At 37.9% G+C, this 21,025-nt stretch overlaps 1 protein-coding gene across 1 annotated transcript in view; it reads right to left on the bottom strand.

Moving 5' to 3' along the window:
* Positions 1–21,025, bottom strand: part of PNISR (PNN interacting serine and arginine rich protein) — a 29,151-nt gene that overhangs the window by 6,880 nt on the left and 1,246 nt on the right. Inside the window, exons 2-9 of the mRNA XM_054022462.1 lie at positions 13,050–13,156; positions 10,941–11,126; positions 8,051–8,274; positions 4,210–4,396; positions 3,818–4,008; positions 2,669–2,806; positions 1,548–1,647; positions 779–832 (exon numbers count right to left, since the gene is read on the bottom strand). Coding sequence (XP_053878437.1) covers positions 779–832; positions 1,548–1,647; positions 2,669–2,806; positions 3,818–4,008; positions 4,210–4,396; positions 8,051–8,274; positions 10,941–11,126; positions 13,050–13,137 — 1,168 coding nt within the window. The 5' untranslated portion in view covers positions 13,138–13,156. The remainder of the gene's footprint in view (positions 1–778; positions 833–1,547; positions 1,648–2,668; positions 2,807–3,817; positions 4,009–4,209; positions 4,397–8,050; positions 8,275–10,940; positions 11,127–13,049; positions 13,157–21,025) is intronic.

Here is a 21,025-nt window from a genome sequence, read left to right as displayed (position 1 = left end):
AATTAGTTTAAAAACATCTGAATAATTGGGACAGAGAACATTTCACCTTATGTAAAGGAGTTCAACAAAGTTCACAATATCGTGTAATCAGCACATGATCATTGACATTTTATTGTAGCACTGCTACTAGACTATGGTAAGATGACAACATTGGGAAAGAGCTTTTCCTATTACATCTCAGAATGCAATTCTACGTTTCACATCCTGTACATCTTCAAATTGATAATCGTGGATATGGGAGCTTTAGTAGGTGTGTAGTTTTTTCAATGAAAGTATAAATTTATTCTAAACATTTGAATAGGCTTTTTTTTGCAAACCAGAGCTTTACATTTTTATCAGTTATATTGTCAACTGTTACCCACGGTTAACATAGGCTGGACCAAAACGGGAGTAATGCATAAAAATAGTCATCTTCCTTCAAAAAGATTGTAGTTTGCTCCTGGAACAATTCAAAAACCATCCTATTAAAATTAGTTATCGAGTAAACTATCCAGCCAAAAAAAAGTAGGTGTACTTCTCATGTGTTTACCTAGTTTACAAACGTAGGCAAGATTCTGATACTCTACTCATATGATTAGTTCCTTACTCCACAAATTATCGCTCTGAAATCTGTGGGATAACTTATAGAGTAAGGATCTACCCAACATGAGTAAAGGTAGCAGAATGACCCTTAATTATTAGGGCAATTACAACCTAGTTTCAACACACAATTTCTGGAAATGCAAGGTAAGAGTGATCTCCCCATTAAGCCCCTCTCAAAAATAAGGAACATACTTACCGAGCCCAGTGAGGGAAGCCAGTGCACTGGACTGTGCCAGCTGTTTTGCAGGAGCTTTGTATCACATCAACAACAGGAACAACATGTTAACACAAATAGCCACGATTTCATAGTCATGAGAGTCTATGGTATTGTTAAATCTACTACTATTGCTGTTTTTTGGAGGGAGAGAAGAAACATTAAAAACGTATCATCCATTTAAAACCAGTCCTAGTTTTTCTCACCATGTAAAAGTTTCACATTATAAATGTGAGTTAATAGTCACTTGCAAACCACAAATCTATATTCAGAGATCCGTTTCCAAGTTACAGCATCTGCATATATATTTCAAATACCAGTATTTACATATTTAATTTTACTCATAATTGTATAGAAAAAAAATCACCTGCTGTTATATATAGAGTGGCCTTGTAACAGTGAAAGAAAATGAGCTACTTGAGGATTCATATTTGTCCCTTTTCATTTCTGATCAACTAAAAGTTTGAGGTAAAATGATAGCATTAAGAAATAGATATCTACACTGCAAAAGCCATTAACACAGAAGAACCATCATAACTAAAGAAATGAATTATATGAAAGAAATGGAATAACTGAAGTAACTCACAATACACTGCACAGGACAACAGTATATGATTACTGGATTTGAGCTCTAGCAAATCAGATGCATTGTATATTGATTGCTCTTGGGAACAGTTGCTATGGAGTAAAATGTTCTAAAAACATGCAAATATAAAATATTCACTGAACAAACTAAAAAAGAAAAGCATACCTTTAGTTGCTTTACGATGTACGTCTTTGGCTACATAATAAATTTCTTCATTTGTGACATCTAAAAGAATCTCTGTCAGCAGCAGTTTTGTCAACATCATCTGAAGAAAATAATTTTAAACAACACTGGAAGCAAAGTATTTGAACCAAATTCTACACTTTGTTACACATATGCAACCCCACTGCTTTGCATGGGTGTAAAAGCATAATTTGGTTCCTTTTACTTAATTATTTTTTCTATACAAAAGATCAGTTAAAATTAGGACTCTGAAGTAGTTTGGAAATCAAGTCCAATTGAAAAAAATCCTAACAATCTGTACTCTCACACTGACCTATAATCATAAGCATTTCACATACAGAAGCAGGGTATGAAATCCCACTATTACAGATTGTACAATTACTTAATTTCATTAAAATAAAGTGCATGCATACGACTTCGCAGGTTTGGGGCCTTAAATACCAGGACTTCAGTTGTAGAGGGTTCAGAAAGAACCACAAAAACCTATATGAGTCACCTGAAATACCTTTTCTATACATAGGAGACAGAGACCCTCCAAAGAATACTAGGTCATAGTGGGAAACAAGCTCCCATTTCTCATCGTGCAACACCACAAAATATTGCACGTCAAATAATTATAATTCTTGGATAGAAAAGTTGCTGCTAGCCCAAGACTAAATCTTGCTATTCTTGGGCTTTAAGAAACTGTATTTTTAGCAAAAAGTAGATGATCCGGGGGCGGGGCGGGGGGGGTGGAATGTTAGAATAAATTCCAAGGAAGAATGATAGAATTATTAGTGGACAAAGACCAGTGAGGTGGGCAAAAATGCATGATAAATAAGTATATTGTGTTTCTTTACATCTTATCAGATAGCTCTTGACTTCACATATATGGTATGGTACACACGCGTATATAAGTATATTCTCCCCTATGTGGAAATGCTATTCATATGTTAAACTGGAGACACATACGACTCCATATATAATCCCAGTACAGTATACAATCTATGTTATATATTTATTTAAAATGTCAGGCATAGAAAAGCACAACTACTCTTTTATGCCTAAAGCCAGAAAAATACATATAGACGAACACCCTGTTGAGAGAACTATGTTATTTATACCATTTGATACTCCTTTTCTTCTTCTGTCATTTCTGGTTCACTTTGCTCCTCTTGAGGAGCAGGAGAGGGGCTCCTACTAACTTTTCCAACACTTGCAGCTTCTGTGTTTTCGATGTCGTCTTCTTCCTCATCACTGTCCTATAAGAAGAACATTGCATACTTTAGGACTAATTAAAACAAGGAAGTTTCTATTTATGGTTCTCAACAAAAATTGAAATACAGTACTTCAGAATGAAGCAAAACAGCCCTCCAAACAAGTAAGTGATCCCCCTTCCCACTCTGCAAGCCCTTGGAGCCAGAAATCCAACCATAAATCACCAGCTGCAATGCAGGTTTGGTAATCCTCAGATGGACCGTCAAACCAGTATTTTCAGAGGACAAGCCATTGTGGGTCTTTTTGGTTAGGACACGCAAAGCTGTTCTTTGAGGCAGGGTGTGGAGGATATAATGTGAGGGGATCAACATAGACACTTTTTCCCAAGTGAACGGGATTTATGCATGGATTGGAGGAATCAGACTACGGGATCCAGAGAAAGGACTCTCACCCAACAACCTAGGATATTTGTCAGGCAAGGCAGCTGCCCAAGGAGAAAAACTAACGGCTCTCGACTGCTCACCTGACCCCTCTGTGTCCAGAAAGGCCATCTATGCAGTGGTCTGGTCACTGTAGGATAGGTATCCAGCACTGCAAATCATTTAGGAAGAACTACCACAGACACAAGGCTACAGCATAAGACTCTCTAAATTGGTTCATTTTGGCAAGCATGGATGCACTGGTACATTTGTACTCAAACTAGTCCAAGTACAAACAGTTCAATTCTTTACCATAGACATCTCCCTCCTAGTTTATGCCAATTACCAATTTATGCAAACAGAAAATAAGGCCCTATTTTATCACTGCCTCTTTGCTATTACAAACCAAGTAAAAATAAATATTCTTTAAGCTATGCTTAAATTTTTGCCCATTATCTAGCAAGAATTTACAAAGGTCAGGTAAGTGGCACTGCGGTTGACACAAACTTAATTTTTAACATGAGTAACAAATAAGTGTTGTAGATAAAGATAAACTATTTTTCAGGTTAGAGAGAGAAATGTTAAGATCTTTCAGGAAAATAGATATCTAGATCAAAAGTGAATGCTTCTACTTACAAATTTACTTTTCTGAGGTAACCGTGGACCATCTCCTTCTTCAGCTTCGTCGCTTGCTTTCTTTTCTTTTTTAGACATCTGAGAACGTTGCTGTTCCATTCTCTCTTTTTCCAGCTTTTTCTGCTTTTCTCGTTCCATCTTTTCCAGACCCTCACGAATCCAAGCAGGAAGGGTTCTACGTTTCACAGCATCTGCATGTCAGAGATTTATAGTTTTGTCAGAAGGAAAAAAAATAAAAAGATACATCTTTCTCACCCAATTAGAATTTTTTGTTGTTGCTATTATTAAGTTGTAATTACAGATTTCAAATGTTACATTTCTTTTTACAATGAAAACCATCTCTGAAATCATGTTTTTGTTTTTGTTTTCATTAAAGTGTGGTTAACATGTACCAATCTGTGGAGGCTCCTGCTTCACAGGCATCGCGATGGGTGAACGTTGACGGTCTCTGAACGAGGGCCTTTCCCTTCGGTTCTGGGGAGGCGCTGAAGGTGCTGGGGGACCTGGTGGCCCTGGTGGTCCTGGCTGCCAGTAAGGTGGATGAAATCCACCTTGGGGTGGACCAAAAGCAGCCCCATGCTGAAAGAGTAACGCAGTTCATTTTTCTTCACATTTAATACAATGCACTCTAAACTTATTCCTTGGGCTCCACATAGCATGTGTGCACGCACACGTGTATGTAAGTGAAACAACAGAAATCCAGGCAAATTGAAATCATGGATTTTTCTACCTAAGTATGGTCTTTCTACCTGTTTTACTGTGGTCCCCAAAATCTAAAGTGTCATTTTTATTTAAAAAGTCATTTATTTATTTAAGAACTTCTGGTTTTGAAAATAGTTTTTAGAATGTAAACCAATGCATAGACACCATAATGAATCTATGAATGGGCTGCAGACAACCCCTTTTCACAACCTCTCAAAACTGAAGTCTGATACCCATCTAGCTGCTGTCAATATTAACCAATTCACTACCAACTATTATTAGCATATTCAGTTAAAGCTCAGGTGCACAAAGTGCAGCCTGAGGGCCAAAGTAGCACGCAGAGTCCTGAAGTGCTGACATGCAATCACTCTCTCCCTATAACTACAACTTGAGGACAAAGGTGAAAAGCTCCAACTTTTTGTTGCTTGTTGCTGGACTTCACCTGCAATCTCCACTCATCTATTGAGGATGTTGCAAATAAAAAGATATATTATGGCTGATCAAAATAATGCATATATTTATATGCAAGTTTGGTATAGTTCTTGCATTCCTACCAAGTTGCCATGCAAGTCAGAGTTGCAAAGCTGTGGCACAGATGAGTGCATGTTATAGTTGGTTCCTAGAAATAGCCATTGAAACCATTTAAAAGGATGGCATATAGGTATAAGGCTACAAGCATCAAATATTTTATGACAGGGTGATTTAAGTCAAAATTATTAAATTGCCAATTTTCAGCATGATTTAAACAAGCAGGACCTTGATTAAAATGGATTATTTTAATCTTGTTTTGCATTTGTACTCCTTAGTTATTTTCTTTTAAAAAAAAAGGTTGATTCTCATTGGTTGGTAACCATTAAAACATGCTGATTTGCAACTACATATACCCTTTACACTAAATTTGATACTACTTTTTGTTAACCAGGGGACACACTATATCTATGCACATTTAAGCAATTATATAGCTTAATTTTTTACATTTTTTATTATGTTTGAAATGGTACCTATTACATGGATGATACGTTTCTTATTTACTAGGTTCATTTTTATGTGTGATTTGTGTCAAGCTCTATTTGCATGCAAACTGCAATTCAATTAAAAATGCACAAGAACAGCATTTTAATTTTTTTTATTAGTTAACTAAAACTCCCTTAAATGTGCTGGATACATAAAAACAAGTTCATCAAAACATGTTTTGCATTTAAAACTGATTATTAAGAAAAGTACTATATTCTGTCCATGACTAGTCTTACTAGGCACTACGACAATACAAATAAATAAAAATAATAAGAGTTATCTGTAGTTAATAAATTGAACTGATTGTTTCGGGTTACCATGTCCTTCAAGATTTTAGAACTAGTAGATCTCATTCTCTCACACGGAGTTTTTATTCACAGACTGGAAGAGGAAAACAAACTTCTTCTTTTTCAACTCCAATCAACTTTTTAACTTTGAACGAACTAGTCACTGAACTATCTGAATAATCTGAAATGAAGAAAATATCTGCTACTACTATCAAAAGCTGGCTTAGTACTTCAACAAACTCTGGTTCCAGGTGCTTAGCCAGTGACTTCCGCCAGCTCAGTATGTGATTTTCTTTAAGATTTTGGCAGAAAACATGTTCTGTTTAATATTTATAAGCAGTTCAGGATTTAACACAGGTTGTCTTAATTTGAAATTTAATTTGAAATAGGTTTATTTTAAAAAAGAAAAATGTTTTAAATTTAAATTAAAAAATCTGATTTTTCCCCTCTCTTTTTAAATCAATGTTTTATTATATTCTTTTGGTTATTCAAATAACAGACATTTAGTATTTCCAATGTAATTTTAAAGATAGTAGCATTTACTGCATCATCTGCTACAAAGTGGACTTTCAGTACCATTTTTACAGGATTCTGAGAAGTTGTCTATAAAACTTTGTCCAGTAATAGCAGACAGAAGACTTTTATAGCCTAAAGTATTTGAAAATGGATGGCTCACCTCACATCTAACAATGATGCCAGACACTAAAATTTAAGAGTAGAGAAATTAGGATAGAAAATAGAAATAAATTCCTATACCTTTTGTCAGTCTTCCCCACAGATTTCTATTGTCTATGAATATGAGGTAGATGTTCCAAAAGGTAATGTGTGTTTATAATTTATTGTAACAGGTTTGAGCATACAATACCATTGAAAATTCGGGGGAAAAAAATCTAGAGTAAATTCTTTGGATATAGACTTGGACAATATCCCTCACTGTAATACTTAAAAAAAAATCTATTCTTTATATACACTGTACATAACGTGTTTGCAAGAGTAAAGAAAAAAATTGGATGTGAATTTTTTTTTAAATAATTGTTTATTCATAGACTCACAGAAGATAGACATGGAAAAGATCAATTGGATCCTCCAGTCTATCTCCCTGCAAATGCAGGGCTATTCCCTATAGCAGGGGTTCTCAAACTTTTTCTTGCTGAGGCCCCCCTCAACATGCTATAAACACACCAGGGCCCAGCGGGGGCCGAGGGGAACTTGGGGCTCTGGACCGGGGGGACCCTTAGACATAGGCATAGTTTTACTTCTACTGGGGGGGTGGGGGGGTGGAGGGCAAGAGCTGGCGGGGCTTGAACCAGCTCCATACATCGGGGTCCAGGAAGGGAGTGCCACCTCCACCCTCCGACTCACTCAGGAGGCCACCCAGCCTGCCTGGGCTGTGTGGGGATGCAACCAAAATATATAACTCAAAGGGGGAGGGGACTCAGTTCAAAAAGGTTGAAAACCGCTCAGGGTGCAGGGAGGGGATAGCTAGGGGATGTGTGCAGGCAGGGGAGTAGCTTAGGGTGCAGGCAGGAGGTAGCTAGGGGCTATGTACGGGTGGGTGGGCAATTCCCAGTGCAGCTCCCAGCTTCGGGGGTGAGGGGAGCGGGGGGGGAGGGAGGAGGTTTGCCGGCTTCAGCCCCACACCACTTCTGGCTTCAGGAGCTTGAGGGGGCGGGAGAGAGAGTGCGCTAGCTTCAGCCCCGCGTTACTCCACCCTGGGGCGGGGTGGCCGCCAACTTCAGCCCTGCGCCGCTCCCAGCTTCAGCGCTGGGCTCGGGGCACTAGGTTTCAGTCATGGGGCTCCGCGGATCCCCTGAAAGGGCTCATGGATCCCCAGTTGAGAACCGCTACCCTATAGTACATTCTCTAGTATATTTAGGTATATTATTTTCTTAACTTTATTTAATGCTCCTTTCTTTTACACAACTTTGTCATGTTAATTATATACTGAAAAACACTGAGTCATTTTAATCTTGCACATAACCACTTCTCATTATTTGTACGGAAAAAATCTTGTTTGGCCTCAGAACTGAAAACTCTAAAGTCTTCTTCTGTATGCATAAGGTATTCTGCATTGTGTTAAAATGTATCTTAGCTGCTAAGATTTAGCAGCTAACAGACTTCTTGTTTGTAGAACTGAAGAGTGAGAGTCGCCGCTAGATATTCTTAGAGGAACACTTCCACAGAAGGGACTCTGTACGTCTACAATATTAAAGCAACAAATATGTTTCACCTGATAGTCAAACTGGTTCACTGGCCCCATTGCAAAGTTATCGGGTGGTCCCCCAAAGTTGTGATTGTTCTGGTTAAATATATGCCTGTTGTCAGGAGCAAATTCCCCACTATCCTGACTGTTGCTGTCTTCAGATGGAGGAACAATTTCCATTGGACCAGGGGCTGGAGGCATCCACTGTTGATCTGGAGGTGGATGTGGAGGTTGGTGAGGCATTCCCCATTCTGTTCAGGATTTAGAATAAAATTCAGTATGAAGTTAACAATGAGACTTAGACAAATAATAAATGTTCGTAAGCTATCAATCTCATGAAGTGCCAAAAAACAAGACTTTCAGCTTTTGTCTGATAAGGAGTCAGGTAGGTATAAACTGATATATAGTCATAGATTAGGGTTAGAAGGAGCCATTATAACCACCTAGTCTGATGAAGCAGGAATTAATTCCTGCTTCAAATCCAAAAAACGTGGTTGAATTATAGTATATATCTTTTAGAAAGACATCCAATCTCTATTTAAAAATCTCCAGCAATAGAGAATCCACCACAATCTTGGGTAAATTATTCCTAGTCTGAATGTGTCTAGTTTCAACTTCTAGCCATAGGATCAAGTTATGCCTTTGTCTGCTAAACTAAAGAGCTCTCTAATATCAAATTTCTGTTCCCCATGTAGATACTTATAGATGGTGATCAAGTCACTCCCTCCACCTACTCTTTGATAAGTTAAACAGATAGAGCTCCTTGAGTCTATCGCTCTATGGCAGGGCTTTCAAATCCTTTAATCATTCTCATGGCTCTTCTCTGAGCCTTCTCCAATTTTGAAACATCCTTCTTGAAGTATGAACGCCAGAACTGGACATAGTATATCAATAGTTGTTAGAACAATACCAAATACAGAAGTAAGGCCAGTACCAAATACAGAAGTCCCTTATCCTGTCACTATGGCCTATATTCTTTGTTCCTAGAAGCATGACTTTACATTTGGCTGTAGTGAAATGCATATTGCTTGCTTGCATCCATCGTACTCACTGAGTCAGATTAAGAGGACAAGGCACTAACAGAACAATTATTTACCATTCCTCCAATCTTTGTATATTCTGCAAACCTGATTAAAAATGATTTTGTTTTTTCCAGGTCACTGATAAAAATATTAAATGGCATAAAATCACCCAAACCCCCCTAGAAACATAGCCACTCAATAATGATTCAACATTTCTATGTCAAGTTCTCTATGTTTACATTACAATGCAGAAAGTTAGTCAGAACAAAACTACCAAAAAAAAAAAAAAACGCTTAAACCTTGCAAACATTAAAGGCAATATTCAGTACTGCATATCTTAGAGGTGGCAGCACAGAACTTGAAGACCAGGAGTGGAAGGACTAAGGTGCCCTTAAGACACCTTTGAACTTGGGGGCTACTCAGGGGATAATTTAGACAGCCCTGATGGCTGCCCTACTTATTGCAGCTTCCCTGTGGAAAGCAGCACTGCTCAGATTCTCTGCAGAGTTGCATACTGGAGCCATGACTGCCCTGGATCTTTAGTGAAAGAGGAAGAAGAATGTGGTTAAGTCACTGAATTGGGACACTATACACCACATAACTTCTGCCTTTCAAACCTGACATTCTACCCCACTTTGTTAAACATGTATATGTACCACAAGTGATTGTCTGAGATAGTCTAAATGAAAATTTCCATTCAGTTCACATAGGCACATTTGCCAAAGTGCCAACAGAACTTTGAGAAATCATTGTTTTAACGTTTTAAACATAATTCAGTGCACATGTGCAGATTTTGGGGTTTTTTACCCTCCCTTGTAGCTATAAAATCAAATGCAATTTTCACTGGACCAATAAAAAACCATCTACAGACTTAGAAACTGCATTCCTGCCAAATTTCAAATGGCCATTACATTCTGCAGATGTGCTAGATCTGTTTTTTTTTTAAATTGCAAAAGAAAATGTTTGCAAAATAATTCTTGGAAGTAAAATTGCAATTCTTCTACTCCTTCTATTCTTGAAATCAGCTCTATTTTTTTTTTAAATGAAACTTTCAGGACAAACATTTTCCTTGATAGGAAAAGAAATATATGTTTCAGCCAAAAACTAAATTTTTGAGAAAGTTGTAATTTACTGAAAGTGACCCATTTTATTATAAATGTTCAGTTAATCTTAACTATAGGCATCCCATGTGCGGTGCATATAATGGGTAGGGCAAGACCTGGGGAGAGCAGATAATCTCAAAAAGGAAGACACATACAATAAAAGTGTATTTCACAAGCAGACCTCTGCCCTTTCTGATCTCCAAGCTGTTGTGCCTTGAAAGAACACCATAGCAAGCATCCCACCAGCTAAGTGCTGGACAGAACTCATTCCATAACCTGTCAAAAACATAGCCCAAAACAGCTAAAAGGGTTGCAACAGAGTGACAATAGATGCTCTCTTCCTCAAGAGCACATTGTGCCCTTCAATACGCCAGCTCCTACCAACCTGGGAATAAGAAGTGAAACAAGTAACTGAATCCCACGGGGGGAAAACCAAACACAGGTGTTCACCTTCTATATTAAAATTCAAAGACAAAACCCAAAGACTATTTTATATATATATACACACACACTAACTGGTGTCTATGAAAATTTCAGATGACTAGACTGTACTATAAAATCTTCATGACTGTACTCTTTCCCATCCCTGAACCAGCTATTTGTTGAATGTAGACATCATGTTGTCAGAAGTAAGTGAATGATGCAATGGGGAGGGTGACACACACAGAAAATAGAGAAACAGAGGATAATATACATACATATTCACACATTCACCAAATTACCGAATAAATAATTAAAATATGGGAGGGGTTGGAGAGAGGGGAGGGGGGAAAAAGAGAGAGACACACAAACCTGGCTGCCATATTCTGTTGAAGTTGGGATCCCCTTGAAAATTACCATGGTTGTTTGGACCAGGCTCTATTCCGGAAATATCCTGTCCATTTGGCATCATTCCTTGTTGTTCTACCACGCTCTGCTGCCCCGAGGCTTCCCGTTGGGCAATCCATGCCTGAGCTAATGCAGCCCAGTCAATCTGGCCTAAAACAAATTTTAAAAACTTTACCATTTCAGTATTTAAACTTCCAAAATACAATTCTACTAGTGAGATATACATATATTCTCTTAACCGAAGAATCACTTTATTTACCTACAACTACCTTGCCGATGATTCATGGCATGTAATTACATTTTTATTGGCGATTGCAAATATGTCAACGTGTATGTGCATACTGTTGCAGTGGAGTTTCTCTAAATGAATACTATATATACTGTTTTAGTTTTTCTATCATTACTTGAATGGATGGTAGTTATACTCTTGTTGAGAGTGAAGAATACAAATTCAGATTTTAAAAGGTGTAAACTCTGTAAATTCTATATTAGTGAAGTTAAGTTTAAGGAATATGTATAGTTAGAGCACATATTTGTAGTGTGTGTTAAAATGATCTTTTATCTTCTTATAATGGTCTTTTGAGTTCCTACTCCTTTTTTGTTCCCTTTTCTCGGTCACTCCTCATTTTTACCTTGTCTATTCTCCCATAATGTTTTCTTAACTACTACCTGTTCTGCTTTGAGATTGGACTTGCTACTTTTTTGTTCCACAGTTTTTCTCCCACCATCACTCCTTGCATTAAAGCAAGAGACTAGCACAGGAACTAGAAGCAATTGGAAGTGTGCCAACAAACCGTAGGCAACAGGTACAATGTACTTCAAAGTGAATGACTATACATTAATTACTCCTGATTTAAGGTATCTATGTACAGATGTGTACAAACAGGAGCACAGAGTTTCATTTGCTAATCATCTAGTTTAAATGCACATCTTCCATTTTTCATGTATTTGTTGTCATATACTGTTGTGTTATTCTTATTTCATATATTATTTATGGAGGACATAACTTGTGTTTAGTCCTAATAACCTTTTGGCTCCACATGTATTTTGAGCACTTCTCTTTTTCTACAATTCTCATCTATATCGATTTTAGTTCTGCAGAACATTAAAAAAAAAAAAAAGAGTTATTTTAAAAATTATATAGTGTCTTACATCTGAAAAGGGACTTGCTTGTGGTAAAGATTTAAATAGACTCCAGGTCTCTGGGTCACTAGTCCTCTGCATTTCCCTCAAGACCATCTTTCCCCTACTGTATGTTACCTCACCTCTGTTATGCAATTTATCTTTACAAGAATAGGGGGGAAATACCTTACTTGGGGTTACACCACTGGTGAATTACCATAGAGCCATCAATTCACAAAGATACTGTTATAATAAGTATTAGACATCATAAAGTCAGCAAATAATCTCTAGGTAGAAGTGCAGTTGGGGATAGTTTATGCAACAGACAAAAACACAGAACTAAAGACATATGTGTCTGCCAGCATTCTGCACACTCTAGTTGGGCAGGGACCATCTTACGTGTTTGAAAAGCATCTTGCACACCATTCACATTACTGTAACCAAAATAAATAATATATCCATCTACACAAAAATAGATTTCACTGAAGTGATTTTTAAACACATCTGCATGCACACTTTACCAGACAGGCATTTCCTAGTACAGCAGGCATTCTCAACTGCAAGGTTTCTCATGACTTAGCTTGGCCAAAAGCCAATGTTTCTGAAAAGAAAGGCCAAGAGCCATCAAGAATCACTAAGGCAACAAAAATCAAGAACAAATAGACTAACTGTTGGGAATAGATTATAGTCTGTCAATACTTTATCAACCCAAGACAAATCAATTCACTTACTTGTACTGTACATATTAAAAATCAATTGGGGGACGAGGGGAGGGAGAGAAGAGACACTAAGCATCACTGAGCCCAGAGGAGCATCAGAAAATACAATTTCTCAATAGCTGGTATAAGAAAGGAGTAACCACAGTCATGCTGTAATCCAAGGACTAAAATTCAGATTACAAAAAATAAATTAAATTGTATTTTGATAGCACAAATCTTGTTATTTACTTACTTGGATCTTGCTGATGCTGGAAGGACTGCATCCACTGTTGCTGGTTCAAAGGCCATTGCTGCCAAGGCTGTCCACCTTGATCCCACATCTTTAACTCTTTATATATTCTACATTTAATTTAAAAAAATGGTTTTACATTTGAACTGATACTCAGGAAGCTTTACATACTTGAACCTATTACACAATTGCACAGAGACATTTAACTCCTGCAAAACCAAGTTGACAAAGCAGTATTGGTTTAATAATTTTAGCTAGAGGAAAATGCTAACTGTTCAAAACAACAACTGAAAGAGGTTATTAAAAACAGCTGTGTACTGTTTAAACTCAACAACATTGTATGACTTCTGAAACACTAATATACTTTCCCTAAAATGTTCATAAAGCATTTAATAAATTACAAAATGATATGCAAGATGTGGTAATAAGTTTCTTAAGATAAAGTTACATGACAGCAATTTAAATAAAGTAAATATTAGATTACCATTACCACTTCACATTTAAGGAGTTATTTTTATAACTAGAACAATATTATCCAACTGATGCACTTGTGTGTTCTTTAAAAAACAGATATTATTATATAGACAGCAGATCTTGTGGAGAAAGGTATTTTTCTATACACCCTACAAACAATGCTGTTATCAAGAGACAAAGAAAGGCCCTGATCCTGAAAGCTGATCTGCACAGACTTTACTGGGGTTCCACACAGGCATCAGGCTCTACCCACATAGATCGGCTTGTGGGAGTGGGGCCAAAATGTGTTGTATGTAATTACATGAATACGGCACAGGTAAAAGAAAATGCAAGCCTCTTGGAAGCTGTGAAACAAACTTTGTAAGTTTTTAACAAGACCAGTTCAATTTTGAGATTATTAGCATGAATTTATTTTACTTCTTTCACCACCTTTTTGTTGCAGGATAAAACAAAGAAGTTTCATTGTTACATTAAGGTACCATACTACTCAATGGCACCAGTTTAGGACATACTGACACCAAATAACACGAAGGCAAAGCACAAGTCAATAGCATCTCGATCTGTAACTAAGAAGCCCACTTTGTTTTTATATCAGTAGAAAGATGGGAAAAGTTACACGCCAAGGGCACAAGCCTGGCATTTAAAATGATCTTGCAAGGTCTGACTTATGCTTAAGAGAGTGTCTGTATTAGACTGCAGGTATGAATTAAAGCAACTTTACAAAAACCTTGCCTTCATACATAAAGAAATTGTACACAATTTAGTTTGTTTTTTCAGTGATCGTCACATCTTCTAATTGTGAAGATAAATCAAGTTTCTTCCTAAATATCTTTGCATTCTACTATAAAGCATCAGAAACTCTAGATAACCACTAGACTCCAAAGAACACGATGCCAGCTGTCTTGATTTCTGGCTTCTATATTACAGTAAGAAAAAGCTAAAATATATATTTCAATACTCCCATTGTTACTCTTCCACAAAAGCAAATACCGCAGGCTGCTGTAGGGATGTCACGTGACAAACAAATGGAAGGACGTATTAGTGTAACTACTGATCAATGCAGTTACACCAATCTATACTTCCCTAACGTAGACAAGGCTTTAAATACTAATAGTCCACCACTAGTCTCCGAATACTAAACAGACATTAATGCCATCCCACTATGGCACTCAGGAGTCATGTACATAAATGACATGCAACCGACAACATGAATACTCAAAATGCATTCTGATTAATGCTCAACCAAAACGATCTAATTACCTGTAACATCCCTAATTGGAAATGAACAAATATTTTTTCTGGATACCTCAAGCCGACACATTAAGACTAAGATCCCAGAATGTTAACAACAATTTTACACTGAAATGAGCTGTCAAAATTGGATGCTCCATGCTGCTAAAAATGGACTTCAAATGAAGCCCTGCTCTTTGGTTTATTCTTTGAAAACATAAGCAGGTAACTTGCTTGAAAACATTAGCTGGTCTTTGTAATAATTTAAAGAAACAGCATAATTGTAAAATACCACAAATGGCTCCTTGGTACATAAGTCCCAGCAGCCCAGTTGTATAGGAGGACGTACAGACTATTTAAGCTTACTATTGAAGGGACTATTCCATTTACACAGTTTGTTTTTATTGAATAATCCTTTAGACCTCAGTCAATAGTAGAGATAGCTCTTATGCACTCCTCTGATGGCCAAGAAAATGATACTGCAACACTAAAAAGTATCAATATTTCTATAAAAGAGTGGTGCAGTGAAGTACACAAGGCAACAGATTCAGTGACAGGAACATATAAGAGAAAGTGTAGAATTAAGAAAACATGCCCTTTATTTTTGGATTTATATAGAATAACCAGACTTCATAACCAATCTCCCTTTCGCATCCCATGATGGTAAACTAACTCACTTTTAATTCTGCCTCTCTAAAGAAGATATTCTGACAGGATTCTCACTCTTGGGTCTCTGCTTTCTACCATCAGACTAATCTCATACTGGAGGTTTGAAACCTTTCCTCCAAATGAGAATTTTGCAATGATGGTATCTCCAAAGAGAAAATTACATAACTTGTAATTCTGCTTCACTAACAATATAATCTCACAAGATTTTAACTCTTGGAAGGTGATGGTCTCAAACCTCCAGTATGAAACATCAGTCTCACGCTTGGTCTACGCTACAGAGTTAGGTCGACACAAGGCAGCTTACGTTGACCTAATTACGTGTCTACACTAGAATGGAGCTCCCGCCAATGTAAGTCACCTACTACCTCGACCCAATCACTTCACCTCTGTGAGAGGCATAGCATTTATGTCAATGTAGTTAGGACGATGCATGGTCAGTGTAGACCAGTGGTTCCCAAACTGTGGTTCGTGAACCCCTGGGGGTTCACGAAATGTTACAGGGGGTTCTCGTGAAAAAATTTCCTAATGGCAGACAGACCTGTCCGTAGGGACCGGGACAACTCGGGGCCAGCAGCGCAGAGCCCCTGGTCTTCCAAGAGCTAAGAAGATCAAAGCAAGCATAACTATCATACTGAGGAGATTTAAACTTCAAGACTCCTTATAGGAAATGGAAAGGGAGGTGGATATTTTTTGCTGTTTTTAAAATTAAATAGACAGCTAGTATTGTTTTTAAAATTCCTATGAAGAACAAGTTTAAGCTTTGTTGTAACGTGCGTTGTTTGATGGACTGCTCAAGACCTGAATGCTTGTGTAGGAGGAACTCTGAGTTGGCTTCTTAAATGCCTTCATGCTGTTTCACGTTTGATACTCCTTGATGAAACACAGGAGCCTTGTCTTATAAGAGGCTTATTCAAAATGATACAAGCTACGAAAGTGAGATCTTGGAAGAGTGTTGCCATTTTCATAATGTAATAAAAATACTGTAATGATAAATAATAATAATAGTGTGTAATAAGCTTGTCATAAAAACAAATTTTATATTTCCAAAATCACTGCTTTTATAATTTATACTCAGGTAAAGGAGCAAATCCCTGGAAATATTAATTTTTAGGAGTGGGTTCACTCGACTTTACATTTTAGTGAAAGGGGTTCACAGGTTGTTAAAGTTTGGGAACCACTGGTGTAGACACTGCATTACTTACATTGCCTGCTGGCTGACAGCCCAGAGCCCTGCCGCCTCCTCCCACTGAGGGATTGTGTGTGGGAGGGAGGGGGAGAAGAGCCCAAGCCCGGGTTCTCCTCTCCCGCCCCCAATACATCACTGGGAGGCGGCCAGGTGAGCCCAGACCTGACAGTAGGAGCCAAAGAGGAATTGTGAAATAATAGCAGCCATGAAATTGACAAGAATGTCAATTTCACTGCTGGAAGGCTCCCTGCTGTGAAATTGCACCCCAGCCTGGCTCACAGCCCCAGGTTTGGGAAAGGGGGACTCCAGCTGCAAATCTGTAAAGCAGCCACCCCACACAGACAATCTGGACAGAAAAAGACTAGAGTTTTCTCTTAGGAGGATCATATATTAGAGAAAACTCAAGTCTTTCAGTCCAGATCCTCTGTGTGGGGTGGCTGCTTTACAAATTCACCACTGCGACACTATAATTCTCAAGCCACCATGGCTGGCCATGGGAGGATCACTGGTGCCAGCATTTTGTAAGACCTAGTAATTCTGTGAAGCTGTAAGGTTTTAAGATTCAAGGGTAGTAGTTAATTAATTGGAACCAAGTTATCTGTTTTATCCATAACAGACTATAAAGGACACTTATCTACCCAAACTTCACGGTGAAAGGTATAACTAGAATGTGAAGGCAGATTTATTTTGTCTCATACTCCTAAGCAATAAATAACAGACGCTATTCTTGTATTTTTCCCTGTCAGGATCACCAATTTTGTGCTATCAAAAATAAATTTAAAGAACTAATCTCAGAGAACTGATGGGTGTCTCCACACAATAACTGACAGGGTGTTAGGCACTTTCATCCATCTGAAAGTTGACACCCTTTTCTTCAAATTAAGAACTGACACATGCAGGCAGCAATGACCGGAGGCTGTAGAAGACAGAGTCCAAGTTACAGAGTTATAAGAAAGACACCTCTGAAATTAAAGTGCTAGATGATGAGCTGATTAAAAACTGTATTACTAAGGCAAGCATGGTGCCTAGTGGGAGTACTGCCACACAAAAGATAAATGGTTGGACTTTGCTTTGCCTGTCTTTTCCTATGCTGGCGACACCACAGAGGTAGAGCCCCTTTGGGTAGCACTTGGACAAATCCAAATCCACTTCTCACTAATGAAAATTCACTATAACACAGAGTCAGTAAGAGCTGTGGGAGGTTCTAAAAGATATTTCCCTTCCAAAGAGGTGGAGCCCCTTTGAGAAGGAAAGAAATGCTGGAAAATACAGTTCAGTGTACAAACAGAATCTGGGAGCTTGAGGAAGCTGCACATCTCTCTTGCTGGCTGGATTCAAATGTTAAGCAAGACATCTCCCCTCCAATAGAGTGGTATGTCAGTTTGGCATTTAGCAAATGGGAAGAGGGTACGACTCTGATCTCATAAATGAATACAATTTAAAAGGCATAACTGGATATAAAGGTCCAGAAAATAATGTTAAATTCATAAGTGCCTACCTGGAAGGGGAAATCAATACACACTCAAACACAAAGTTGTGGTAGTTTCATTTCTGGCTGTTTCACCTACCAGTGAAATTAGCTCTCTCTCTTTTGCATTTCCTTGCTCTCGCATGCCAGGAATAAACAAAAGACCACTTAATCAGAGCTCTAAGAATTGTTTTCTTATTCCCCCATGTCAGACCAGAAGACTGGAATCTATTAAAAATCTGTTTACCAAAGGGGGAACAAGAACCTAATTCAGTTTTCTTGCTATACAGACATTACTACCTGAAAGAAAGATACTTAATGAATTCCAATTACCCCCCCTTTTTTTTTTTACTTGTATATATTTTCCTGTTAGGATGTAAGTTAGTACAATGTCACAGAACAATATAAATAGTCTTGTAACATTCTCTGTAATACTGCTTCTGTGTGTCCTGTGGCACCTTTGAAACTAACAGAAGTACTGGGAGCATAAGCTTTCGTGGGTAAGAACCTCACTTCTTCAGATGCAAGTGAAGCATCTGAAGAAGTGAGGTTCTTACCCACGAAAGCTTATGCTCCCAGTACTTCTGTTAGTCTCAAAGGTGCCACAGGACCCTCTGTTGCTTTTTACAGATTCAGACTAACACGGCTACCCCTCTGATACTTGCTTCTGTGTGTTATTCTTTAAAATACTGGCCCAGATTTCCCCCTCTAGTAGAGCTATCTTGTGCCATGCCACCCACACAAAAAAGGGCCTAATGTTGAAGCAAACACCTATGAGAGAATCAACATTTTGTAGGAGGACCTTCTCCTGCTGTAGATCTGGTGTAATGGCATGTCCAGGGCCTTCCTATAGCCCAGTGATCCCAACAGCTATAACAGACTCTTGGAGACTATGGCAACTAGCATAATTTACAGTGGGGGGCTGACCCAGCACACAGCCAGCCCAGGACAGAGGGAAGCACAAAGGTTACTTAAAAGATATCTATGCGTATCCCCGCAAATAGCAATGTGCACTCATCAGTCACAGCCAAGAACAGGGGTCACAATATCCTTTACATACATTTCCCAATTCTTTCAGAAAACACGCATTTGTTCTTTTTGCCCCCCTCCTAGTCCCTACAATGAAATATTTTCTTGTAGATTTGTGATGTGTGCCCAAATACATTATACAGGCCGATAACAACAGGTCAAAGCACCAATTTCCCTTATTTAATTTTTTTTTTAAAGGATACTAAATATATTACTGTATTTGGTGGCCTTTAATATGAAAACTTTGCAAAGTGAGTTTGGACTGAGTTAATATAACTATCTTGGGCATTACTCTGCTTCAGCCAACCCATTTTTAGTTGACCAAAGGCTTCAGTGTTACCATGAGTAGCGTTTCTAAGTTGCTGAAGTTATTTATTGCTCAGTTACTGTGGTATCTGCCTTATACCGAAGATAGTCAGAAGTATCATAAACATTTTTTAAATATTTGTTTCAAATGTCAACTTCTTGCAGAATATAATTATTTCTAAAGCTTCTGTTAGGAAGAAGTCAGAGCAAAACCAAATGCATTTTTATCTCAGTTACTTATCATTATGGCCAGTTAGGCCTAACTGCATACGGTCTTAGTATCTGAAGTTTACTTTAACCATTCTTGCCAATGTCCCTTTGTCCAAGCATGGAATACAGGCCTTCCAAATATGTACCGACGATCCAAAATAAAGGACAAATAAAGGACAAATTGTAATGTGTGGCTTGTTTAGCACCTGTAACAGTCTTCAAGAATCAGCAATTCTGAGAAACATTTACATTACTACCCACCGGAATGAAGCAGGTTGAACAGAGGTAAATTTAACTGAAAAACTGTTATTAAAAAAAACCTGTACTGAAAGAATAATCCAAAGGGATGAAACTTTAGTCTTCTGTTATTTCAAGCTTATACTTGAATAATGAACTGAGCCAGAAAGATAACTTTAAAAAGCACAATAGGCAAAATATGGGCAACTGCAGTGTCTTATGTGCACTTTCTGATGTTTGGAGAGATAAAGACAAACATGCATAGGTACATCCAAGCCATCATAACCTGCATATTTTATTTTTCTTCACCTGGTTGTGGATCAGATAATCTCACAAATCTGTGACTAATGTAACAAACATACCAAATCTATTTTTAAATTATCTTTATATAGAAGATTACATTGATATCATATACAGAAACAGCTGCTGGACTGTTTACATTTACACGAGAAATAAAATTATTTTTTTAAATCATGGTCAAAATTCTACTAAATTTAGAAAACGCTCATGAAAAAACTGATGGGTGCACAAAGAAATGAAATCAAGTCACCCCAACTAACAGGGCTGGCACTCGATTTTTCAACTGATCATCCAACGTATTGTGTGCCTGAATAGTACTATCAGTCTACATTAGACTGTAACATCCTTCCTGAAGGATTTGTTTTCTATAGAAACCAAGCACACTGATGAGGCATACGATACATAAGTAATGTCTGTCCATCAGGGAAGGTGACTGTTCCATTATATTTATTTCTCTAGCCAAGTAAAACCCATCCAAAGACCAACTGCAAACCTGTTGTCAATGGCAACCTTATGAATCCATACCTGGCTTGCCAGCCATGGAAAATGAAGCTGGAGGCACCTGCCCCCACAATATCTTACTTTGCTGAGCCTTTTGCTGAACCAAAGGCCTAACCTGCTTGAGACTCTCTCATCTGGAGGATTCATTTTAAAGCAAGAATATGCTAGCCTCCCCCACTCCTGAGAGGAAGGCTCTTGTTGTGTGTTTTAGGGCAGGTACGATAGTAACAGAAGAAAAGAAATAATACATGACAGGCTGTGAAGTTAAATTTCCCCAAGTTAGGCAGGTCAAAGCTTTAGGTAGAACAGTAGCTACATAATTAAGGGCCCAATCCCTTATTCACAGAAAGTAGTATATACACTAATACA

This window comes from Malaclemys terrapin, chromosome 3 (genome assembly GCF_027887155.1).
Source record: "Malaclemys terrapin pileata isolate rMalTer1 chromosome 3, rMalTer1.hap1, whole genome shotgun sequence".
NCBI lineage: Eukaryota > Metazoa > Chordata > Testudines > Emydidae > Malaclemys > Malaclemys terrapin.
The sequence above is the reverse complement of the archived record's forward strand: the minus strand, read 5'-3'. Positions and strand labels throughout refer to the sequence as shown.